This window comes from Leptodactylus fuscus, chromosome 10 (assembly GCF_031893055.1).
Source record: "Leptodactylus fuscus isolate aLepFus1 chromosome 10, aLepFus1.hap2, whole genome shotgun sequence".
NCBI lineage: Eukaryota > Metazoa > Chordata > Amphibia > Anura > Leptodactylidae > Leptodactylus > Leptodactylus fuscus.
This window is the reverse complement of record NC_134274.1, coordinates 37,489,730-37,515,006: the sequence shown is the minus strand read 5'-3', so window position 1 is coordinate 37,515,006 and position 25,277 is coordinate 37,489,730. Positions and strand designations below refer to the sequence as shown.

General features: G+C 42.8%; 2 protein-coding genes across 4 annotated transcripts in view; both read right to left on the bottom strand.

The window, feature by feature from the left end:
• The window catches only part of ZMIZ1 (zinc finger MIZ-type containing 1), a 203,037-nt gene that overhangs the window by 177,316 nt on the left and 444 nt on the right, over nt 1-25,277 (bottom strand). The gene's annotated exons all lie outside the window — the stretch shown is intronic.
• The window catches only part of RPS24 (ribosomal protein S24), a 253,575-nt gene continuing 235,746 nt past the window's right edge, over nt 7,449-25,277 (bottom strand). The window contains exon 5 of the mRNA XM_075257991.1: nt 7,449-7,472. Coding sequence (XP_075114092.1) covers nt 7,464-7,472 — 9 coding nt within the window. The 3' untranslated portion in view covers nt 7,449-7,463. The remainder of the gene's footprint in view (nt 7,473-25,277) is intronic.

The following is a 25,277-nucleotide window of genomic DNA, read 5'->3' as shown; positions in this document are numbered from 1 at the left end:
AAGACTAAACCATAGACTCGGACTCTTCCATTTATCCACAGCCTGATTCCTGCTGCGACTGCTTCATCAATGACTGACAGTCACGGTCATTCGAAAGCAGAAAAACGTCTCTAATTCAGTACAAAAAATAATAGAATTAAATATAATCATTTTATTTTGAAGCTGAAGTTGGCAACTTTTTTCTAACTCCTCCCAAAAATGATCCTCAGACTCCATTCCTGGCATTAACGCCCTATTTAAGAAGGCCTTTGGTCTTATGTTCTCCAGATCGGAAGGGGGGACCCAACAGTCACACCCCCAAAGGGTGGACATGTTACCCTACCCACAGGACTGGGGATAAGTGTCATTAAAGGGATTTTAGCATTAAATTGTTATTTTTTCTCACGAACACGTAGGAATAGCCTTAAGAAAGCCTCTTCTTCTCCTACCTTTAGATGTCTTCTCCGCGCCGCCGTTCGGTATAAATCCCAGTTTTCCTCGGTATGCAAATGAGTTCTCTCGCAGCACTGGGGGCATCCCCAATGCTGCAAGAGAAATCTCCAGCGCCGCCTCCATGTTCGTCTGGAACGGCCTCTCTCCGCATCTTCTTCCAGTGCTGGGTTCAAACTTCTACGCAATTTCAATGGTAATTAAAAATGTTTTCAAAAACGACTGGCAGCACCTGAATAGCGCAGGCCTCGGGCAGAGCCGACTGCACATGCCTGTGGCCATTGTTTTGTGGCCACTTATGCTCACAGCCAGAAAAAAAAATGACTGCAGGCATGTGCAATCGACTCTGCCCGACTGCGCATGCGTAGAAGATTGAAGCCAGCGCCGGAAGAAGATGCGGAGAGAGGCCGTTCCAGATGAAGATGGAGGTGGTGCTAGAAATTTCTTTCACAGCATTGGGGACGCCCCCAGTGCTGCGAGAGAACTCATTTGCATACCGAGGAAAACCGGGATTTCTACCGAACGGTGGCGAGGAGAAGACATCTAAAATACACATTTCTTAAGGATATTCCTATATGTTAGGGAGAAAAAAATTGCAATTTAATAGAATCCCTTTAACTGCACAACCCCTTTTAAGAATGCACTTTAAGAGAACAGACTTTAAAGCATTATAGCGACAATAGAGATTTCGGACGTATCGATAGGCTAGGCTTATATTCACAATTCTCCTTCTGACAGTCTGACCAGTTAATAGATTCAGGGCTTAGCAGTAACCGCTCATTACACAACCGACTATATTACAACAGTCTGTGCCTGCAGATTGCAGCCTATACTCTGCAGGACCTCAAAGCATGCAAGCTATTTTTATTTTCCAACCACCGATCTTCTTATACAATTACTGGATTGGATCCATTTGTGAAGAAAGAAGATCCAACAACATCATCAGGGATTTCCTGCGCACACAAAGCTGTAGTAAACAAGAGCAGGTTCAGCTTTTTCTCAAACAAAAAAAAAAAATCATAAACTTCCTGTTTGACGTTGAATCCTAACCCGTGCACAATCTAGGCGACTATTGACCGGTGGCTGTAATAAAAACTATTATTATTTGCATAATACTAAAAATTAGACAAACTTTTTTTTTTTTGTTACTGCTGACGCCAAAGAAAAAAAAACAACAAGTGGTCCTAAAGCACACGATGGTGGACTTCCCACTGCAGGGTGACAGAGACAGATGGTCACCTTCTTTCATATCACAGACACAGTGGAGACCCCTTGGGTCTGTCTCCCCCCATTGGAGAGTGACAGAGACAGATGGAAGCTTGGTCTGCCGCATCCATCCTCCTACCGCGGGGCCACTGTGAGCCCAGCGCAATCTCTCTCCAGACCAGGCCATCCGCCATAAAAATGATCTAAAAACTAAATCTTTCTGCTAAGGGACGCCAATTTCCACTGCCACAGTCATTGTGCTAACACACCGGTAATTTTTATATGTTCTAAAATGCAAGAATTCAATTCACAGATTATCGGGTTTTTATTCGTGCCCAGCAGGTTACAGAAGTGTTAAAGGGAATGCTGTTTAACAGATTACATTTCTGACAGCAGAACATTTGTAATGCCTCTAAAAAGCACGCTTTCCGTGTAGCTGCTAATTAACCTGTAGATTGCTGGGAAAGGGATTCGCAAACTGTTCGGCAAGAGAAAAATGGAGGAGAGACAGAAGAAAAGCTGCTGCCACCACCGAGAGCTAAATTATTTTCCAAATGGTCAAGGAAACAAAAAATCTTTTGCTGTAATGCACCAAGAACATAGAAGTGGAAAATATGACATTTCTATCCTTTATCTCTCAATGCAAGAGGTCGTTTACAATTCAGTGTGTCGTACAACAAATCGCATTTCAGACATTCACCAGAGATACTGGAAGGCGCATTCGTCTGGGTCAATCATTGCCAAACCACTATAAAGAAATAGGTACATAGCGATTTGCTTACACAACGGGGGTCACGTAACCCTTATTTACCCTGGGGCAACACGGTGGCTCAGGGGTTAACACTGCAGCGCTGGAGTTCTGGATTCGAATCCCACCAGGAACAACATCTGCAAGGAGTTTGTATGTTATCCCTGTGTTTGCATGGATTTCCTCCCATACTACAGAGACATACGGATAGGAAAAATTAAAAAAAATTAAAAAAATAAACACCCTTATTTACCCTACATGGTGCATATAAATCTGAACCACTCCCAACACAAGGAGAGTTAAAATCAAGGACCGAATCCACAGATTTTGTAGGGACTCGCCAGCTCTTTAATGATTATGGAGGTGCCTGGGCATTGGGGGAAAAAAATTGGAAATGTTGCCCAAACCTTTCGGTAAAAAAAGCTGCCAATTGTGGTGTCTGGCAATAGCTTTATTCCCTCCCCTATCCACATTAAAATCACATGCACCCTCAGCCAAGCCAAGTTTTTATGTCTATAAGGGAAGGGGGGTGCAGAAGAAGGCTGAGGCCCCACGTTTTTTTGTTGCAGTTTTTAGAGCCAAAGCCAGGAGTGGATTGGGCAGAAGGTAGAAGTGTAAGAACTTCCTAGATCTTTCCCATTACTTTTATAGCCATTCTCGGCTTTGGCTCAAAAAAAAACAAAAAAAAACACAAACAAAATCTACAACCAAAAAAGCTGCATTTCTGCAAAGTGGGGCCTCAGCCTAAATGGCTTTCTTTTGAGCAAAACATATCGGTTTTAGGAAGAATGATCCAGAATTGTTACAATAACACAGGTATATCAGGAGAGGTGACGGGAACACTAACAGCTTGTGTGTCCTACTAGGGATCCATGTAGAACGTATCCTCAATATGAAAGAATTTTATTCATAGATTCACACAAAATCTGGAAAAAAAAAAAAAATGAAGTGACATGCTCCATGACATTCTGTATTATGGAGGTGTTCTCCCCTAGAGTATATCTTCAAAGGTAGGATGTGTGAAAGCACATGGAGCGCCTACAGCTTCGTAATAAGAGAGCGCGAAGACACCATGTGCAACGTTTAGGTGGAAGGAAAGATAATGTTTGTTTTCCATAATCGCATGGACTGTGTAGATGTTTCCTTACTCGCTACACGTGCCCTGACTGGCTACAATGTTTCTACTCATCACACACATATATTATGGATTCACATGCAATCTTCCGTAGATTATTTTGCCTATTTCTCACGAGGGTTTATATGGCATTTGTGTATAATGCCATGCTGCTAATCTGACCATTGCCAAGCCTATATGTTGTCCTGGGGGCCCAGCAGTTTTTTCAACTAGCTAAATCCACCAATTTGTATAGAAGGGTGGATGAGAAAACAAAAGACACAATACACAAACAGCTCTAGAGCAAAAAAATTGTTGACGTAAAGCATTAAGGGAGAGAGTAGAGTAGGAAATATGAAGCTTCAAATGGTTTCTGGCTGTCAAGAGCAGTCTGTCAGAAGTCTCAAAGGAAATTAAATAAGGAGCAGTATGTCAGATGCAAAGGGTTATGATCTGCTTGTGTTGGATGGGAGGAGATAGCCGCCCTGGAGTACGGTAGAAAACAGCAACAGTGTTAAAGTGCACATCGCCTCACAGCGAGCTGACCTACGGAAAGCGGCCATCACAAACCTGAGCTAATGAGCCACACGCCAAAAACATACATGTAAAGAGACAGATCTCCGGGGCTAGGTCTTATCTGAGCAACTGCTGCTGCATAGTTTTCGGTATTGCAATTAAACTTAAACATATATGCGTGAATAAGGCTATTCAGGCACCGCTAATCTTATTTAAACCACCTCCCCCCATTTTAAATAATAAAAACATATATGTAAATTATTCTTATCTTCTCGCACGCCTTCCTCTTCTTTCGGTGACTGCCTCCGGTCCTGGCTCTTCCCCGACTTCATCGTCCTCCTCTTTCGGCGGGATTGGTTTAAAACTGGCGCATGCGCAGTATCACTTGCCTCAAGGACGCGAGTGTACTGCCATTGAGAGAAATGGCGGCGGCGCGTGGTCAGTAGCTCCGGGGGTAGCACTACTGCACACGCGCCGGAAGAAGAGGACGATGAAGCCGGGGAAGAGTCAGGACCGGAGGGCGTCGCTGAAAGAAGAAGAAAGAAGAGGAAGGCATGACGTCGGATCGTGCATGACCGCCCACCGTGCGCGATAACTATAATTTTACATATATGTTTTTATGGTTGTATTTTAAAATGGGGGGGGGGTGTTAAAATAAGATTAGCGGTGCCTAATAATTTTGCTGATAGAGCCCCTATAAAAGCGGATTCAATGGCACCGCTAGTCAGTCAGTCAGCACTAGAGATGGACTCTAGAGTACAGTACTAGATTACCATCTACCTATACAGGTACCTGGGGTTGTTTTAAAGGTTTTTAAATCTGACGGCCTATGCTGAAGATCGTGTGTGGGGGGGGGGGGGGAATTCATTTTTTGATGGTGCCGAGACACTTCATTGGTTACACTGTTCTGTACTGCACTTGATATTGTAACTTTGTTCCATTTTCTACAACTCAAGATCCAGAAACGCCTTGAATGAGATTGGGTTGTATCTTGGGTCTCATTAGGGCTAGTTCACACGGGGAGCAGAATGGCAGATTTTGGCCCCGATTCTGACGCATGCAGCCACGTCAGAGTAGGGCCAAAATGCGCCTGCCAAGACTGTCGCGGCTTCCCGCTCCAAATGAATAGGCCTAGTCCGGAGGTTGCTGCCGCGAGGCGGACGCCGGGGCCGAATGATCCACAGAGTCCGCCTGAAGAAAGGGCAGCTCGCTTCTTTTTTCTGTGAGCGGCATGTTGCTAAAGTAAGCTAGCAGTCTACATAGACCACCATTGTGAGGGGACAGATTATGACGTGCGCCAAAATGCGCCCCCTTTTGCCCCATGTGAACGAGTCATTACTAACTGCCGATAATGCCAAGGCAGCACCGCCACTGGGCGAGCTCACGAAATTTACTTAGTTACCAGCAAAGGTAATATCACCTGCTCCTAATATAAACATACTCTCCTTGTTAGGAGAAAATATTTTAGGCAAAAACATGTAGTCATGCAAGGGGTTAAACAATCCCTGTGACCACAGTAGGCACCAAGCAGAGGCAATAGTGCTGCAGCACAAAGCTGTCAGAGTATCAGTCCAGCCTTTCAGCTACTGAAACTGTTACTTCTGCTTCAGCGGCCATTTATCACACTCCTGTAGTTTATTAACCAACGTGCTCCCATGCCCCGTGGCCACTAAAGGGTTAATCTGGGATTGCGGTCAAAGCTCCTCCACGACACTAAAACCCTTGACGTGCCTGTGCAGTTTCAGGGTTGTTTCCATTGCTGGGCATAAAGCATAAGAGAATAATTTTGCAGACCATCCCTTAATAAAAAGCAAGGATTAGGACCATTGACCTAGATACACCAGTTCAGTTTTAGCTGTGCTGCGCTTTGCCTGAACTATATAAGTGAGGCTCAGTAGAGCAAACTAAGAGGAACATCGGAGTCCCCTCCAGCCTTCTTTCCAACAGACCATGAAATTCTACTTTTTTTTTTTTTCTCCTCTCTCCATAGAACTCAATTCTCTTAAAATAATCTTAAATTGTAGATTGAGTTAGCAGGAAAAAAAAAATACACATATAATGCGCTAGAGTACAAGTTATCTTAATGGGGACAAGACAAAGATTCAAGTGAGATTGTGTAGGACAGCCATAACTGGGTGGCAAAAGACTAAAAAAGCAACAACATCGTAACAGTGCTGATGACACAAGCGGCCAACAAAAGCAAAAGGGAAACCAATGACAACCAAATATTGAAATGTTTCAAAGCAGTTCTTTATATTGTGTGACACTGACTTTCGTGTCCCGTACTGATCACAGCTGTGTGATACACAACTCAGTGCAGGTTATGTTGCAATGAACTTGTGAATGTCCCCATTATTCCAATACAGAAGAGAAATCTGTAAGCTCAGTACAGCAGTGATCCAGCCATACCGGAGCTTACTGCATCATAACGTACTAGGGTGCAAGTAGGTTGTGTAGATGGACCATGCATGGGATTTTGTGGAATGGTGCCAGCAGAACCAGCTCAGGATTAATGCTGGGAAGACCAAGGAGATGGTGGTGGACTTTAGTAAACAGAGAAGTGCTCCGACCCCGGTGGAGATCCAAGGGACATGCACTGAGATAGTCAGGACCTATAAGTATCTGGGTGTGCTCCTCAATAATAAACTAGACTGGACTGATCACTTGGAGGCGCTGCACAGAAAGGGCCACAGCAGGCTCTACCTGCTCAGGAAACTGAGGGCCTTCGGAGTCCAGGGGCCACTTCTTAGGGCCTTTTTCAACTCTGTGGTTGCTTCAGCCTTTTCTGTAGTTGCTTCAGCCATCTTTTTCGGTGTGGCCTGCTGGAGGAGCAGTATATCAACCAGGGACAGAAATAGACTTGACAGGCTGATCAGAAGGGCCAGCTCTGTCCTGGGGAGCCCCCTGGACCCAGTACAGGTGGTGGGTGACAGAAGGATACTGTCTGTGGTGACCGCCATGCGGGAGAACAAATCCCACCCCATGTATGAGACCTTCATGGCACTTAGCAGCACTGTAAGTGTGAGAAGGAGCTATCACAAGTCCTTCCTTCCAACCGCGACCAGGCTGTATAATCTACATCAGTCCAAGTGAAGATCACTCCGCACAGAAAACTAATGATTATGGTTATGAAGTCTTCCTTCTTTCTTCTTCTGTTCCTTAGCTGCTATGGACTCCTAGTATATCTTCTCTTCTCAGCATATGTGTATCTACGTCTGTAATATATTACTGTGTACTATCCTGTATCTGTACTACTGTGCTAATATTGTATTCATACAACTGAGCCAAAACTTGGGTTTGTTCTTCAATGATCAGTAGGTTTCTCATAGTACAAAGGGCAAATCTGCCGGGAAGTTGTGGATGAACGGAGGATGAGGTGGCCGCACAACGTGGATGTATTCTGTAAGGCTCGCCCTGATGGGGGCATCATTACAATGACTGCGGTGTTCATTACTCCTTCTAAGTCCATTCCTCTGCTAACTAGACACAGGAAATCAATACTCTATTTCTTGTGACAATTGCTGTTCTGTCAGGAATTGCGTTCGGTTTCCAAAGCCAATCTTTAGTGTTAGAAGCCCCCATAACCATGAAGCACAAAACCTCACGTAAAAATAAATCCCACTGCAGCGGCAATACCGTCTGACAGAGCATTTACATTAAATGCAAACAAAGACGTCACATGGAAACCCGACATTAACAAATGGAAAAGGTTTCGCAGGACAAGAATAATTTGAATAATCCATTGTTTTCAAAGGACGCCGGCCATCATACAGAGCGAAAGGCTGGATGTGATGTCGCTCTATGTGGGATGTGATGTGGGAGACAACCCAATTTAGCCGCTCCACTGCTGTATGGCAAACATTTGTGTAAGGGATAACTGTCTGATCGGTGGGCGGGGAGGGAATATCTTGCAATAATTGGAATATCAGCAGCATCAGGTTGGTCAGGGTCCAATCTAACCCTGGGGCCAGGACTTGGCAACAATCAGCAGGTTTCAGCTGCTGGACACCATATACAAAGTACATAGATGGAAGCAGAGCTGCAGTCCCCAGTGCACTGAGCCAGAAGCTGTATACAGTGCACAGAGCTCTATGGTGCAGGGGAACTATTTACCCAAGTAGGAACAAAGCTGCTTCAGAGCATATACCTTGTATAAGGCTTCTGGCAGACAAACCAACTGGTCGAAGCAGGGTCAAGATGTGATATAAGTGACCTTTCCTATGGAATTTTCTTTTAAAGGGATCCTATCATTAAATTTGTATTTTTTTTTCTGCCTACCACATTGGAATAGCCTTAAGAAAGGCTATTCTTCTCCTACCTTTAGATGTCTTCTCCAGGGCCGCAGTTCGGTAGAAATCCCGGTTTTCGTCAGTATGCAAAAGAGTTCTCTCGCAGCACTGGGGGAGTCCCCAATACTGCGAGAGAAATCTCCAGCGCCGCCTCCATCTTCGTCTGGAAGGGCCTCTCTCTGCTCCTTCTTCCGGCGCTGGGTTCAAATTGCGCATACTGTGTAAGCGGCCATTTTCTTGTGGCCGTGGGCATGCGCAGTCGGCTTTGCCTGAGGCCTAGAAGTTTGAACCCACCCCGGAAGAAGACGCGAAGACAGGCCATTCCAGACAAAGATGAAGGCGGCACTGGAGATTTCTCTCGCAGCATTGGAGATGTCCCCAGTGCTGTTTGAGTGCTGAGGCCCGCCCCCAGTGCTGCGAGAGTACTCATTTGTATACCGACGAAAACCGAGATTTCTACCGAACTGCGGCCCTGGAGAAGACATCTAAAGGTAGGAGAATAATAGCCTTTCTTAAGGCTATTCCAACGTGGTAGGCAGAAAAAAAAAAAAATACAAATTTAATGATAGGATCCCTTTAATTGAACCGATCGGTCAAATGTTTCAACTACTGAAAGCATATGGCAGCCTGTAGACAAGTCCTCTAAATAAGGATCTGATACAGAGAAGTCCCAAGCAGGACATATGGCCATATTATCAACTCTTTTATAACCAGGTACTTGTCTTAATCTAGTGAATTTATCTTGACACTAACCTTGGGTGCTTGCCCCATCTGAGCAGAATGAGCTCCATGATATATAAGTTTATACCATTTGATACAGGATTTCAGCGCAAAAAACAGAGTCAATCCTGAGAGGACTCCAAAAGTAACCAGTAAAAGTCCTTATTACCCGACCACACACAGCATTCGATGGCTTTGCCTATATCATTGGTTGTCAATCACTGTGTGTGGGTGGAATTAGGAGGACTCTGCCTCTTCTAGGAGTCTTCTTAGGATATACCATACTCTGCTACAAATCATATACACCTACGTATCACACTGCTCCGCAACCTTGTTACAGTTTTACACTATAATTGAAAAGGAAAGTTATAATGTGACAAGTTGGCAGGGACTTTACTTGAAATTGCTTTTTAGCTTTATTTCTTCCAGCTCTGAAACCATGTTCCCAAATGTAACCATTAATAAAGCAGCGCGGCCTACTACCCGAGCAGTAAGTAGAGAGCGGTACGGCCTGCACAGCATGCAATATTATTTTATTAATACTTGAAATAGACTTCCTCTTCAGCTTAATTAACTTAGTGCGGGACATCAACTCCGAAGCTTAATCTGTACAAATAACAAAACTAGAACCGTTCCTTTTAAGAAAAATCCTTTTACGCAAATAGAGGCGAAACATTGTGAGTGTAAGAGAGTGCCACGTGTTAACCCTCTGCTCTCCATAATCCAAAAACAGCACACGTTGCCTTCACAGAAATAGGAATGTGTTAATAGAAGTCTCCAGTTAGCCAAATAAAGCAAATATCCTTGGAGTGTATTCACCTACGGAAGATTTGTTGCAGTCACCGTCCAATTTATGTGAATAGAGCTTGCAGAAAACTAGGTGCTGGCTGTAGAAATATGTGAATGGAGATCATTTTCAGTTGTAGACATTTCTGTGTGTGAATTCATCCTTAGCATTCTAAACACCAGTTGACGGCAAGGCTCCTTTGTAAGGGATCCGTAAGCAGAACCTTGCCAAAGCCAGGTCTATAGTAGTGACCTGGAACAAGGATAACATCTGATGTTGCCTAGTATGCTGGTGGGAAGGAGAGAATTCATCACAGCAGCTGCAGTGCCATTGACTTCAGCCAATGCCAGCCTCCTCATTCTGGGAGTAATTTGAAGCTCTGCAGGTCATACAAATAAGGCGGATGTGATGAGGTACAAGAGACTATAGAGTGTCAGCCATCTATATTACCATTCGCTGCAGCCAGTAATGGGCTCCTACTCACACGCGCTACAATATTATTAAAAAAAAAAAAGATAAATGAGGGTTTCAGTTCCTTCCTGGCTACATAGTATATGGTATGCCTATTATGTTCCTCAATTACTACAATCCACATGATGCCAGAAAGACCATCTTAAGAAAAATTAAATATATCTACTCAACATGCTGTGCTCTGCATTTACCAGTGTAGGTAAAGGAATGGCCAAACTAAAAGAAAATCTTGAAAAAAAAAAATTATAGAATCTATAGATATGCAAATCAGCTCCACCATGCACGGTGGGCATTCCGCGCAACCCTTGCGTCTTACGTTCTGGACGCCCACAGCTGCCTCAAAGCCCTCCTCCTCCTGCTTATTCACCACCCCCAATGTTGGCGGTTTCTATTGAAGTCATGCGCGTGCACAGTAGCACTCCCTCCAGCGCACTGCTGCGCACGCTCCAGCATCATTTTAGAGAACATTGCGAGCTGGCGCTTGAGCCTGCGCAGTAGTGCGCCGGAGGGACCTCTACTGCGCATGCGCATGACTTCAATAGAAACCGCCGACAAAGGAGGTGGTGAATAAGCAGGAGGAGGAGGGCTTGGAGTGCATGGTGGAGCCGATTTGCATATCGATTTCCACGGTAATTAACTTCTACAAACGATTAGCAGCACCTGAATAGCCTTTTTAAAGGCTATTCAGGCATATCTTTAGCTAAAAACACAAAAATCTAGTGATAGAGCCCCTTTAATTTCCATAATTTAATACGGATGACCCATCCATAGGATAGACAATCGATAACCAGACCAGCAAGGATCCCACACATCAGCTTTGGTAAGTGCTGTATCCACTATTTGTTAGTCACATGGTCTACATGAGGTTCTGTGCCTTTCAGGAGAATGGGACAGACATGACAAAGCAGGGGTGCTATATAGTTTACAACGCTGTGCCTGGCGAGCAGTCAAGTGGCCACAGTGCATGTCCCTATGGGGTGGTCTCTTCCAACAGTTTATCAGTAGGAAGCCGGGTGTCAGACCCCCACGATCTGATACTGTTTACCAATACCTTGGTCTCATAATATCCCTTTAATAAAACCTACTGCCCAGTCATTCAGGGTGGCCATACACATTACATGTAGGACATACATACTACACATTAGAAGTGATGGGCTAGCTGTGTAAAGGGTCTACAATCTCTCCTAGTAAGGGAGACAGAAGTATTGGGCATTTGGGATTTCACTAAACTTGATGCTTTGGTTGTGTGCCGAGTGTGCGTGAAGGGATCAGGGGAGATAGCTGTTGTATGGCTAGCCTTAGTGACCATCTCTGCTCTGGGCAGACCTGAAATGACCCCTCTCTCTCACCATACAATGACTTCTTTGTTCCTCTGCTGCAATACCCGATAATTAAAACCTTCACATTTTTTTTTTTTGACTGCTTCGAGTGTAAACAAAGCCAGGGAAATGCAAACACACATCTATGTAGTGATACATAACCAAATATATTTGTAATGTTTGACATGGTAACATAGTAACTTGTTGAGAGAGGAGATTTGCGGTCTATGGCTTTAGTTCTTGGAACAGATAGAACGTACATCGTACCATCCAATTATACAATTCCACAATGAGAAGTATTTGACCCTTACGTCCAAATTGTTACACAAAGGTTTTCTTAGCTAAACTACAGGCACAGCCAATAGGGAATTAAAATAGCTTGCAAAGATAACAACCAGTTATGTCACAAAAACAATACACTATATAAACAAAGCTATTATAGGTGTAGTCAGGGTGGTGGCTTTCAGTTCCAGGACACCTCAATAACTCGGTGCCAGGAAGGTTCCCAAATCTGACCAATGAATACAGACTGGAATCCATTTCAGGTGGCCAAAATACCAACTCGAGAAGCCTATGTCACATGGTCCTCATGGATCACATCAATATCTCTAAAGCTTTATGTGAAAGATGATAAGATTGCACAGCAAACGCACAAAAAGTAGCACAAAAGTATTGGAGCACATCTTTCTAGGTTTGCAATGAAGACACATGAATGAGAATCTCTTGCACAGAAGCATCACAGCAGCCCTGTATAATTCCAATCCTTCTGCACTGGGGGATTGGACCGCAGAAAGTTGGCTAGTTCTCACAACTGTACATAGTAGTTATGTCCAGGGATAACACTGTGCAGACATGCTGAAAAGACATTAAGCGGATCACAGCCATAGCATAACTGCAGGCCCAACATTTTGACAATTAACATTTAGCTCATTATTAAAGAGAAGCTAACCAAAAACTCAATAGTCTATTCTGTCCCACCCATGCTTACCCCCAATACCAGCTGTTGGATCCCATCCAGTGTCATTTAACTGACAGTAACACTGTTTACCCTGTGCAGAACATTAGGGGAAATCCATAATTCCATCTACAACAGTCTCTGGGTGCTAATGTGGCTTTTTGGCGCCAAATGTACGCAAAATCTCACCTTGCGTGCCACTTTATACAAAAGTGGTGGAAAGCAAAGACATCTTTGCCTGACCTATTTATTAGAACTCACAACAATTTTCAGGACGAGGTGTCTTAGGCTGGTCTTACACGACTGTATTGAATGTACGGTCCACAAGTTGCTGATCAGCAACACTAGTTGTTCATAATCTTCTCATGTTGGACTAAAGCATGCGAGTACGACTCACACTTATCATGAACGTTGCTTACAAAACAACAACGCCATGCATTCTGTGGACGAAGTTGGCGCCTTCCTCTCGCCTATATCGCTACTCAGATGTTTATTTCAGAATCTGAAGATTACAAATGAGGAATCAGCCGGATTTCTGCAAAACAGCGCATGCCTGGGAAAGGGCTAGAAAGATTCCACACTTGTACTGTGCTCGCCGAATCCCCATGGCAGACTGGTAAGTAGAAGTTTATGTTCCCAGTCAGCAACCACAGACTCATTTTGTGCACGATATTTTGGGAGTTATTCCCACCTCATTATAAGTTCACCTCTCCTTGTATTTCATGCTTTTTATCGCGCAATGTTCCAATAAGCCAGGCAAGGAATCTCCCTGGCTGTAGCTCATTATTTGGCAGAAGACATATAGTAATACTTGAGACACACAGAGGAGCTTGTTGGGCATCTTTCCGGAATATAAAAAGATAATATTACAGAGCTGAACATCTCCACACACAGAAACCCTAATGTGGAGAAATCTTTCAATAATGTGTCATTTTTGAGAACAAAAGTTATCTATTTGCAAAACAGACTTCTCTATCCCTGTGAAGAAGGGGACGGCAGGCTCATAATGACCAAAAACTACTACTCTAGAGTTACATGAGTTAGATGAGGTTGGATGAAGACATCAGCCCATCAAGTCCAACCTATAACCCTACAATGTTGATACAGGGGAAGGCAAAAACCCCATGAGGCTCATGCCAATTGCCCCATTTCAGGGGAAAATAATTCCTTCCCGACTCCAATCTAGCAGTCAGTATAAAATCCTGGATCAACGTGTTCTTAAAATCTAGAGTCCAATATGTTCATATAAGCGATGCTACATACATATTCTAGAGGTCACGTTATTTTGTGCTAAAGCTTTTTCAATAGTTGCAACCAGGAACACCCAATTGTCAATGTATTATTACAACACAGAACAGCATACAAAGAAGAGTCTACTTAATAAATGCAGAGGGATCACAATTATTTACTACAATAGATATGTCAGGAATGGAGACGGATCTTTAAAGAATTGGCATTAAAAAAAAATGGATATGGCTGTAGTGAGTTAACCTCAAAATAGCCTATGGGGGAGCAATCCCACCACTTTATGTTATGTTTTATACCCTCCATCAATAAGTAGCAGCCAACACCTGTACCCTGACAACTACTGAACTTACAGTAGATAATACGCGTGCTTTGCTTAAGGGTAGGTGCCATATTCCAGCCATGTGAAGCTGATCTTGTCATGATAGGTTTATAAATATTAGTGATCTTGTTGCAGCTCAAAGTGGATTTATAAATCATGAAGTCCTGGGAATGAAGAGCAGGCAGATACCTTACCAAACATTAGGCGATGGAAGGTCATCCGTACTCAGGGACAATTAAATAAAAGCGAGGAAGAGGCAAGGACGATAGCTTTCCAATACAACACAATTATAAAACTGGTCATAGACATGTACTGGTGGAGACAATCCAACCAGATTGGACAGGTTGGCCATACAAAAGATCCCCGAAACCAAAGGCTTACTCAGTCGACCACTCCTCCTCCCAAAACACATACCCTGTACATGCCTGTCCTCAGCTTCTGTCAGACATCTCTAGTGGTGGCTTATCTCACCAAGGACAACAAGCCAAATTCTCATCTCCTCCAACATCTGTCCAGGGAGAGTCATGAGGTCCCCCATAAACATACATTCTTTTACTTGGATCAAAGACTAAAATCATTTAGGGCGAACAGGTAATTGATGAAGCCCAAAAATGATCGCAGTCTCTGTGTAAGATGGGATGTAAATCCCATAATACCAACTTGCATGGGGATGAAGGATCTAACCGTACGGCCTCATTGATCAGGCTGTGCAAACAAGCACTGACCATCTTGTTTATCACTGTTCCGTGTACGCGCCAGGTACAAATCGTCCGGTGTTTATTTCCTGCACGGACACCGACAAATGGTGCCCGTTGTGAAAATCTGCAGCAAGTCCTATATTCAGTCTATACTTTTACGTGGAGTAGACTTAAAGGGACAGTTTCCTCCCTTCACATAAACAAGCTTATTTGACTGATGTTAATGGAAAAAACAAGGCAAAGAGCTGCTGGCTAAAAAATAAATAAATAAATAAATAGAAATCCCTGGCCCAAAGCCAGTATGTGTACAGCCAGCTAAACCCCTCTCCGGCCGGAAATGGCTGATAACAGAATACAGTAGACTGCAGAGCTTACTAAATCTATAACAGGCAAACTAGTTTTTATGTTTTAACCAAGACATCTCAGCACCCCACTACAGAACGGAGACATGGCACATTCTTTAGACACAAGTGTGCGGCTCCAAGCAGCTCTACTTCCTTTACTGCAGCCTAGCAATGAATGAGTTACCTGATCCTTAAACATTAACCAGAACCTATTGTGCTGCAGGAAGATAACACACAGGAGCAAAACACACATAAAAGGAGCAAGCAGTGCACCAAGAAGAGAAAACCTGCAGGTAGAACACCAATCCATGAATAAGTCTACTGTGCAAACAGGGAATAAATTCCACCGTGCGGAGACATCCTGGCCACAAGTTAACTTTCACATAATCACCAAGAACTGGACTGGCAAGAGGCTGCACTCTATAATCATTTCTTAAGGAAAGGTTATATATAGAGAGTAAGCGTACAGTATATATAAACATATAAAAATGTGATGTCATGACGCATTCTTATGGACCATTGCAATGCAATGAGACCAATAGACTTATCTGGAAGAACTTGCATGCTATATCCATGACATATAATCAGAAGGACATATGAACTAGCTTTTGTGTTGCGAGGGTGCAGAGGCTGGAGCGGATACGGTGCCTGTTGCAGACTAGAACTGGACAAACCTCATATTAGTGGAGGTTCCAGATGTCGAGCCACCTCCAAACTATTAGAAATCATTAGCTCCTATACCCAAGAGATGGAAAGTCAAGAGACACTGGAATAGGAGCAGAAACATAAAATTCAAGGAAGAGATAGTGAGAATCATCTTTTTATGGGCATGCAAGTGCTTTGGGGGCGGAGCCTGATTTACCAGATTTGCCAACACACAGCCACAAGAGCTTCAGTTCTCCTCTTGAATCCCCTACATCCATGATGGACTCCATCTGCATTACAGCTATAGGTAAGTAAATGTGGCCTGCCTCCAATGCACTAGCAGGCTTTTGCCTGTTGCTTTAGGGAATCCATAAAGAGACTTGTATTAGAATTGCTTCATAGGTTTAGAATCGGATTTACCTAAATGAGTCTATTTGTTTCTAGTAGAAGATATACAATATAATAACAATCACTAGTGCACAGCAGGAAGACATATATTCCAGTGCTGCAGCTTACAAGAAGCTCTAGCGGTTTCTCTTGGCCATGTTAGTGAAGGAGGCCACACAGTCTCTCCCTGCAGATGGATGTAAAGGTCACAAATGTGATTCTGCTTCCCGTCAGGAAACAGAACAATGCATAAGGCATCATCTCACCCCTCCCCCACCAATAGGGACATATCTCTAGCACAGAATAGAAAACACATAAGATAGTGTGAATCAAACCCGACAAGTAACGGAAAGAACACTAATAATACCAATACTTTGTATCCATAATGATGAAACGTACAAATACGTTGTAACAACATCATGGGATACGCTTCCTCTATCTCAAAGATTGTAAACTCGTGAGCAGGACCTTCACAACTATTGTGTGAACTGATTTATTACTCTGTAATGTCTTATTTCCCCTGTACTTTATGACTACCCTTTGTATAGGTTGGTGCTATATAAATAATATATACTTACTAAATAGGTTTATAAAACATATGCACAAGAGGTCTGCCGCTATACGATCACTATATTCCAAGTCCATTTTATACAGAAAAGTGTCTGTTTTATCATCTTTGATAGGATTTCAGATGTAAATGTAACCAACACCACATAGCGGACCGCCGGCCACAGACATACAGACAAGATGTAGGTTGGTGCCCAGGGGTGCAGGTGACTGACCACAGAGGCCAGATACGTGTTTTGAGGCTGGGAGAGGTCACACCTAAGTCCTTTCATTAGAAGTGTAATCCAAGAAGCAAAAAGCAATGTTATTTGCATGACACAGCCTGGCCCTAACCAGAGTAAAGAAGCAGAGAGAGACCGGATTCTCAGCCACACAACAGACAGCTGGTTACAGGGTCAGATTTCAGAGATTTCCCCAGGGGAGAAACACCGCAGGCTAGGGGGAGGAGGAGGGTATACAGACCTGCCCAAGATGACCACTGACCCTGCCTGGACTTGTAATAGTAAACCATTTTATACACTATAGTGGTAGTATACAGAACACTGCACATTTACGGCTTCATTCATATGTGCCTTTACCAAAGCTGGACATATCCGGGTATCACCTCTGCTAGGGAGAGTTCCTAGAACTTGTTAAAGGGTATACTAGTCTTCTAAAGTCTATATTAAGTCTGAGTGTATACACCGTAACAACAGGCAATCCAGAATAGTGCTCAAGAATGGCATGAGGCCTTTGCAAACTGTGGGGTACTGGGGCTTAATGAGGGGGTGCAAAGGGTGCAGTCACTCCGGGGCCCATAAGCACTGGCATCAGTATTGAGATTGCAGCTTCCATCTGGCCCATAAGCCAAGGAGACCCACAGGTTACCCTAACCACACTACCTTAGCACCCGTAACCATCACTATTAAGAGGAATGAGGTAGGGGGCCCCAGACAAAAGATTGCACTGGGCCCCACAAGACCTTAGTTACACCACTGGTGGGGTAGATTAAAGACTGGCAAGTACTACACCTGTCAAAATTCTCAGCTACACTGGAATGTCCCTTTAATCATTTTGGAACATCTCAGGAAGTCCCATGTTCCATAACTGACTTTACACGAGCTATAACCAGCGCCAGCTCTCTGGTGAAAATTGTAGTAAATCTGTTGGCAAAAGATGTCCAAAATTCACAATTTTTAAAATTTTGCACACTTAATTTCTCTTGTACCACTTCAACACAGGAATAAAAAAAAAATAATAATAATAATTATGACAGTGCCAATTCAACCACAAAGGACCCCAATACTGTCTTACTGGATTCCACTCATTGAAATAACAATTGTTACGGTGTCCGAAATGCTACAAAGTTGTGTCTTTTTGGCAGGTCTTACACGACCGTAGTTTAAGTCCGCAAATGGTCCGCAATTGAGGGTTTTCAATTGCGGACCATTTGCGGACACATTATAGTCAATGCGGCCTCGTACACCACCGGATATTTTATCCGTGGTGTGGCCGGGCCGCAACCGAGGTCCGCACTTTTTGGAACATGTCCGCAATTCACGGCACTGCACGGACTCGCCCATAGAACTCTATGGGCGAGTGCAACAGCTCACGGACATCTGCAGAGTGTAAGTTGATGATCAGCAACTAGTGTTGCTGATCAGCAACTTGCGGACCGCAAATGCATTACGGTCGTGTAAGACCAGCCTAAGGTGGACGGAATCGGCATCAGAGGCTCCTGCTGGAGCTTCCAACCCAGATGGGAATAGAGCCTATGTGCTGCCCATTTGTCTTGTTTTTATTTATTTTTTTAATTTATTTATTTTTTAAAGGCCAGAACATGGCCAAAAGAAAATAATGAAGCTAGTCACAGAATAGATTTTTTTTTTTTTAGGGTCTAGGTGCCAAATACGTAAAATAATAGAACCTGTCATATATCAATAGACTCTAAGGGTTGGTTCACACTAGCGTTTGTGTTACGTCCAGAAGGAGTCCGCATGGAGACCTCCCGGACGGAATACAATTGCAAGCGCTGTGCTGTCAAAGCACACGGCCCCATAGACTATAATGGGCTCCGTGTGCTTGCCACGCACGAATGATTCTTGCAGGCAGTGCGTGACAAGAACACGGAACCCATTATAGCCTATGGGGCCATGTGCTTTGACAGCACATCCCTTGCAATTGCGATTGTATTCTGTCCTGGAGGTGTCCATGCGGACTCCTTCCGGACAGAACACAAACGCTAGTGTGAACCAGCCCTTAGCCATCTGGCGCACTCCCTCCATCTGGCGGAAAAAAAAAGGTTTAATCTTCAGAATAGCCTACCCCACTGCTTCAATAAAGGATTGGATGCCTTTTTAGGGCAAAATAACATTGCTGCCTATGGAAATGTATAGAAAACTTATTTGCATCAGTCTTGCCCTCTCCCATCCGCTGGTTGACCCCAATAGATGGAGGTCTTTTTTCAACTGTACGAGCTATGTTACTATATTAAAGATTGCAAAAAAAAAAAAAATTATATAATTTATAGTTTGCCTAAACCAAGTTTTTTTCTCCTCTTGGATTTTTTGGAGAAAAAAAAAATTGGCATTATAGCATATTTTTGGGAGAATTCAATGCTTTATGGAGGAACTGGGTGACAATATAACCGCCGAGAAAAGATTGATTTATCACACAGCACATACAAGTCATAATACCATACCTAGATATTGACAAGACAAAAAGGCAGGTGGTGTGAAAGGTTATTTACATATTTTATCATATTACATCATATTTGTCTGTGTGATTTTATAAGTATCAACTTATCAAAGACGCATTAGTACTCGACCAATGGATTTTATTGGTGCACAAGCAAACCTATAATACACTGTAAGCGTGTGCACCATCATAGATGGGACAAAAGTGACGTGCTGCCATATAGTTCTGTGGTGTGACACTGTATTCTGCATCTAGGGAAATTATGTATTATGTATATGTTTCAGGATTGTTTTTAAAATCCGATTTACGATCATTTTCCAGCCGATCCCGATCGTGAAATTTGCTCGATTGACAATCGGGATCCGATCTTTCCCGATCCTTCAACCCTAAGGGAAATATATCTCCATAAGGTAGTATAGGATATTGCAGGCTATAACTTTATAAGGTACATTATAAGCTAATATATAATACAAACACAGGGGGGTTCTGCTCGTCTAATACAACAGGCACTAGAATAAACATGCAAGGTGCTACTAAATACGTAACTATTACCATATCAATTCTTCCAAGGTGTTTTACTATGAGTCAACCTTTACTTCACTTTCAGAGACCTATAAATGTCACGAGGTAAGAAGTTCCTGACAAACTATTTACTTATGTAAGAATGGATAGGAAATTATTAATAATTATGTAAGTGTTTATTATATACACAGTACACTGGCAGTAGGCCTGAGATCAGAATCGACTGCACCAATATCTAAGTTATAGAACCATCTTGTGTACTAGGATATAGAAATAACCCTACGACTACACATACTATACAACACAGGACCCAATATTTACACGGACATTGCAATCTGATCCTCCGTTTGGGATCTCAAATTATTAAAATTGTCTTTCCAGGATAAAAAATAAAAAATAAATAAAAATTGCCTACTTTCTGCAAAAAAAATTGCTGCACCTGTCCTCAGGTTATTTTGTGGTACTGCAGCGTAACCTAAACATTGGTTCAGATCTGTGTCAGTAATCCGTTCAAGGGAGTCTGCATGGGAACCCCCCAAGCAGACTACCAAACGCATTTGCAAGTGGTGTGCAGTGAAAGCACACGGACCCCATAGAGTATAAAGGGGTCCGTGTGCTTGCCGCGAGATCTCCACAATCTACTTTTCTGTCTACATGACTTGTGCGAAGTACTTACCTGTCCGCATGCTCCCTGCAGAGATCTCGTGGCAAGCACACAGACCCCATTATAGTCTATGGGGTCTGTGTGCTTTCACTGCACACCACTTGCAAATACATTCGGTAGTCCGTTCCCCATGCGGACTCCCCCGAACGGACTACCGCCGCAGATGTGAACCAGGTCTTATCCTCTTTAGTGGAGCAAAGCTGCAATACTAAGAAATCCATGGACAGGTGTGTCGCCATTTCTGGGAAAAAAAAAAACAGCAGCCATGCCCTTCTAACAAACCATTCAAGCATGCAAGATCCCAAACTGAGGAAGAGATAGCGGTGCCAAAGTAAACTAAATTAAACAATATATTCAGCTAAGTGTTCAGTATTAGAACGGCTGATACGTCAAACTTACATAGAACTTCATTTATAAGTCGCCTGATTGCTAGGCCTCACCATAAGAGGTTTACAAGGATCTGGTGCAAGGATTGGCGCTACGAGGGTTACGTAATTTTTATGTTAGGATCCCTTTTGTCTGTAGTTCTAAAAGTAAGGCAACCGAAATCGAGCTGGACTTTTATTAGTGCTTTCAAGTTATATTTTCAGCTCTCTAGAAGACGTTGACTACTCTTTCAGTTTTTGGATATCTCAGTATCCTGTTTTGGACCCTTTTTGAAGAGCCCCCAGATTGTAAATGAATCCTATTGTTGGGACCTTCCCGATGTCATGGAAGAACCTAGTGGCAAGTCTTCAGTATTCCTTTAACACCAACACATTAAAAATGAAACATTACACAGTTCCAAGTGAAACCAATGCTCTGTCTAGGTGAGGACATCTTCCCTGGTACCAGTTTTTCTGTATCTTACATGGGAATCTGCCGTGGATTTCACCCTTTGCACTGCACAATTCTGCAACAATGACCAAGGACAACTCTTTGTATCTACTATCCACACCAATGGAACAGCACTCTGCTAAATACTCTGAATTTTTGTTAAGCAGTCAACCACTTTGACAAATCTTATACTCTTTTATTTGTTAAAGAGACACCAAGTTCCGTGACAGCGATACAAAAGAAATGTAACATTGTGTACCCAACATGTAAACATTGAGGAAATTGCAGATGCTGACATGCTGTCCACTAAGGGAAAGCCTTTCCTACACAAATGCATATATATATATATATATATATATATATATATATATATATATATATATATATATGACATTAACGAGACAACAAATCACAGCACAGGCTCTGGATACTGTTGTGTATTCTCCATTACCATGCAGATGAGATACGGGGCTTGTTTACTCTTTGACAGCATATTAAAACAGGGGAACACATTGCTAAATTCAGTTAACCCCCCTATTCAGCCTCCGAGTCACACGTGCTCTGCTGCAGACCTTGCTGCTCAATGTGCCTTTTGTCTGGAGGCTGGTGTTTCAACATCCTAGTCTTGAACACAAGAAGAAGAGGAAAAAAAAAAAAAAAAAAAAAAAAAAGAGGGGGGGGGGGGGTCAGCACAAGTCTTCTGTCATTCATAAACCTGAATCAGTGCTCAGTGAACACCAGCCTCTCCTCCCCCTTCTCCACAGAAGATTGATGCCACAATAAAACAAAAACACCCCGGCCTCCAAAAAGGCACAGCACCAAACCTGTCTGCCAAACCTGAATGGGGGTCGGGGGAAGGAAAAAAAAATTTGGAGCCTCCTTAGCCCAGGCCAAAGGCTCTTAGGAAGTGTCACAGTAGCCAAATAGTATTATGAGGAGGGCAAACTCATGTACAGCCATCACAACTAAAAAAAACTATTATAACCGCATCCGATAATAAATGATAACATTCGTGTGAATCTCTCTGTCCACATTACACTTGGGCCAGGCACTTAAGAGAGAGTTTTTGTGTTAAGTAAATTCAATAAGTTCCTAAAAATTAAAAAGTCTGCCTAAATTTCAATTTTGCAGGGCTCCAAATAATAGACATATCCAAAAAAATAAGTCTAACAGCTGGAGTATTTTGGAATAGGAACCTTTTTTTTCCCCCGTTTGGATCCAAACATATATTATAGGATTGTCTATTTTTCTGGTAGGAGTAGGAGAATATTTATGGAAACTGTTACAGTTTCGTCACTTTCACACGGACGTATTTTGGTCAGTGTTTTGCATCGTCCTTTGCAAGCCAAACGCCGGGGAATTGAACGCAAAACATCTTTCTGAGCTCACGTTCCATTCCAGGTTTTGGCTTGAGATCTGTTCACATCTGCATCATAGATAATAAGAATAGAAATAATAGTATTAATCCTGGTTTTGCCTTTAGGCTTTGTTCACATCTGCATCATAGTTTCCATTGAGGACAGCACCAATACCAAACCATAATGGGCTCCATCATTTGACAGGAGGAATAGTATCTGCATGCAGTGCTGTTCTTCCTGTCAAATCTAAAGGAATTTTTTTTAGGATAAACAGCCTCCAACATGGATCCAGGTAAGAGTGAGGCTTCCACATCCGTGCGCTCAAATTATGGAAGTCTCGACCCAATGCTCTCATTCCAGGTCATTAGACCTATGGTCAGGTTGGGACCAGCATCTGTAACAAGATCATGTCAACATATCCTTATTATTTCTCATGACAAATACTGATGCAAAACACTGACCAAAATAGGTGCATGCCATACTTACAGCCCAACTTTCAACTATAAACAATACAGAGAATAATCCAACTCTATTCGCTCCCTTGACAGTAAAACCCATAAAACAGATAGTTCAATTGCCCACATGCAACCAGATTTCCATGAAATTATTTCCTTTAGTGTCAATGTGAATTTTGCTACCAGCACAACATCTAAAAAAAAAAAAAAATCCGTGCAGCGCGTCAATGGCGATGAGAACACAGCAGATAAGTCTGGCCTGAAAGTTGAAGCCTGAATACCAAGTCAATTTCTTTGAAAAATAAAGTCTAATAGCGCTATAAAATAGAAGATATAAACACAAGCATAACATATGAACCTTCAGCCTCTGTTCAATGATCAATATCCATTTCCTATGACATCTTTGGAGTAGATCTGAAAATATTGAAAAAAACAAACAAAAAAAAAAAAAACACTATACTTGGTTATTCTCCTTCACCGCTCTCATACCATCTCTTTGGAAACCTCTGAAAGAGCATTTGTTCAGGCTGCCAAGTTAAATCCTCCTTTCTCATGTCAAGGCTTTGAAAAAGCAGTCTGAACACCAGCTACACAGAGGTCTACCGGAGTAAAAGGAGAAAAGCAATTCCTTTGGCACCACAGAACCATTAAGCCTTTTGCAGATTATGAAGTGAAGCACAAGAATATCCACTCTGCTCAACCAGACGGTAATGCAGTCTTACGGTGGTACTGTACATCATACCTACTAGATCTCTGCACCGCCAGCAAGGACTGGGTGCAAATAGGCAGAGGTTAACCTGAGCAGGAGAGCAGTATGGGTCTCTGCAGAAAACCAAATGAGCCAAGGGTATGCAATAATAATAATAATATTAATAAATAAAATTTTAAAAAAATGCAAAAATTTAATTAAAACAGAAAACAATACCAATCAAATCTCGTATATTATCTATAGGTCAGCGTGCTTAAATAATAATAAACGACAACAACCAGCAATAGAATATCATTAAACTGACGCCTTCCATGATCACAATGAATACAATTATTTTATTACATGCCCCAGCAGCAATCTAATAAGGTAAAGTAATGCTTTCTGGTGTGAGGTCTCCTACCATAGAAACCACACATACACTACCATTCACCGCTAGAACCTAGCAAAAAAACAATGTAGCGCCCCCCGACCCTACACATAGTAACCAGATCATGGATTGACTCATCCCAGCGATGAACTTGGGAAGATCTGGCCATTGCAATGGTCGGAGGGAGAAGGCTAATTGCAAGCATTTTAGTCAATGGCTTCCCAGGGCACATAGGGTTAAACAAATTCAGGCACAGACTGCAGACACCAGGGGAGTGTTTTCAGGACATTACACCAGTCACTATCAGCTGGTTTGGTATAAGAAAAGTTAGAAAGCGCAGGCCAAGGGGGGGATTATTTTCTTAGACTCAACTTTTAATTTAGTCTACAACTTAAAAGTTTGCAGCAAACTTTTTTTTTTTTTTTTGCTGTCTTGGGAATAGACAGTATATTCATTTTAAGTGGGGTGGTGGGGCAGGGGGGACAATACACATTCCTTAAGTGTTTTAAAGAGAGCATTTCTTGAGGCAGCTAAATCACACACTGATAGGAATCCCTCCTCCCCCCTTCCCAGGGCTAAGAAAGCAGAGTTCCTTTTCATATCCCTTTTCCTCCTCTTGTACTGGGACATCTGACTATCCAGATATTGCAGGGGGGTTTACATTGTGCACCTGAGCAGGGACAATATTTGCAGAAGCAGGACATAAACAAGCTAATAATGACAATCGTAATAATAAATAGCAGCATGTCCTATGTAAACAACCGTGCACAATGAGAGGCTGCAGCCACAGCCTATAGATAATCATGTACACAATAAGCCTCCAGCACAGCACAGGTTAATCCTCCTTGCACCACACACACCATGCACTGGGAGGAGGAGGGGGTGCTTGACCACAGAGCTCACAATCATTTGCACCACAACAAAGAGCAAAAAAATAAATCAGATCCT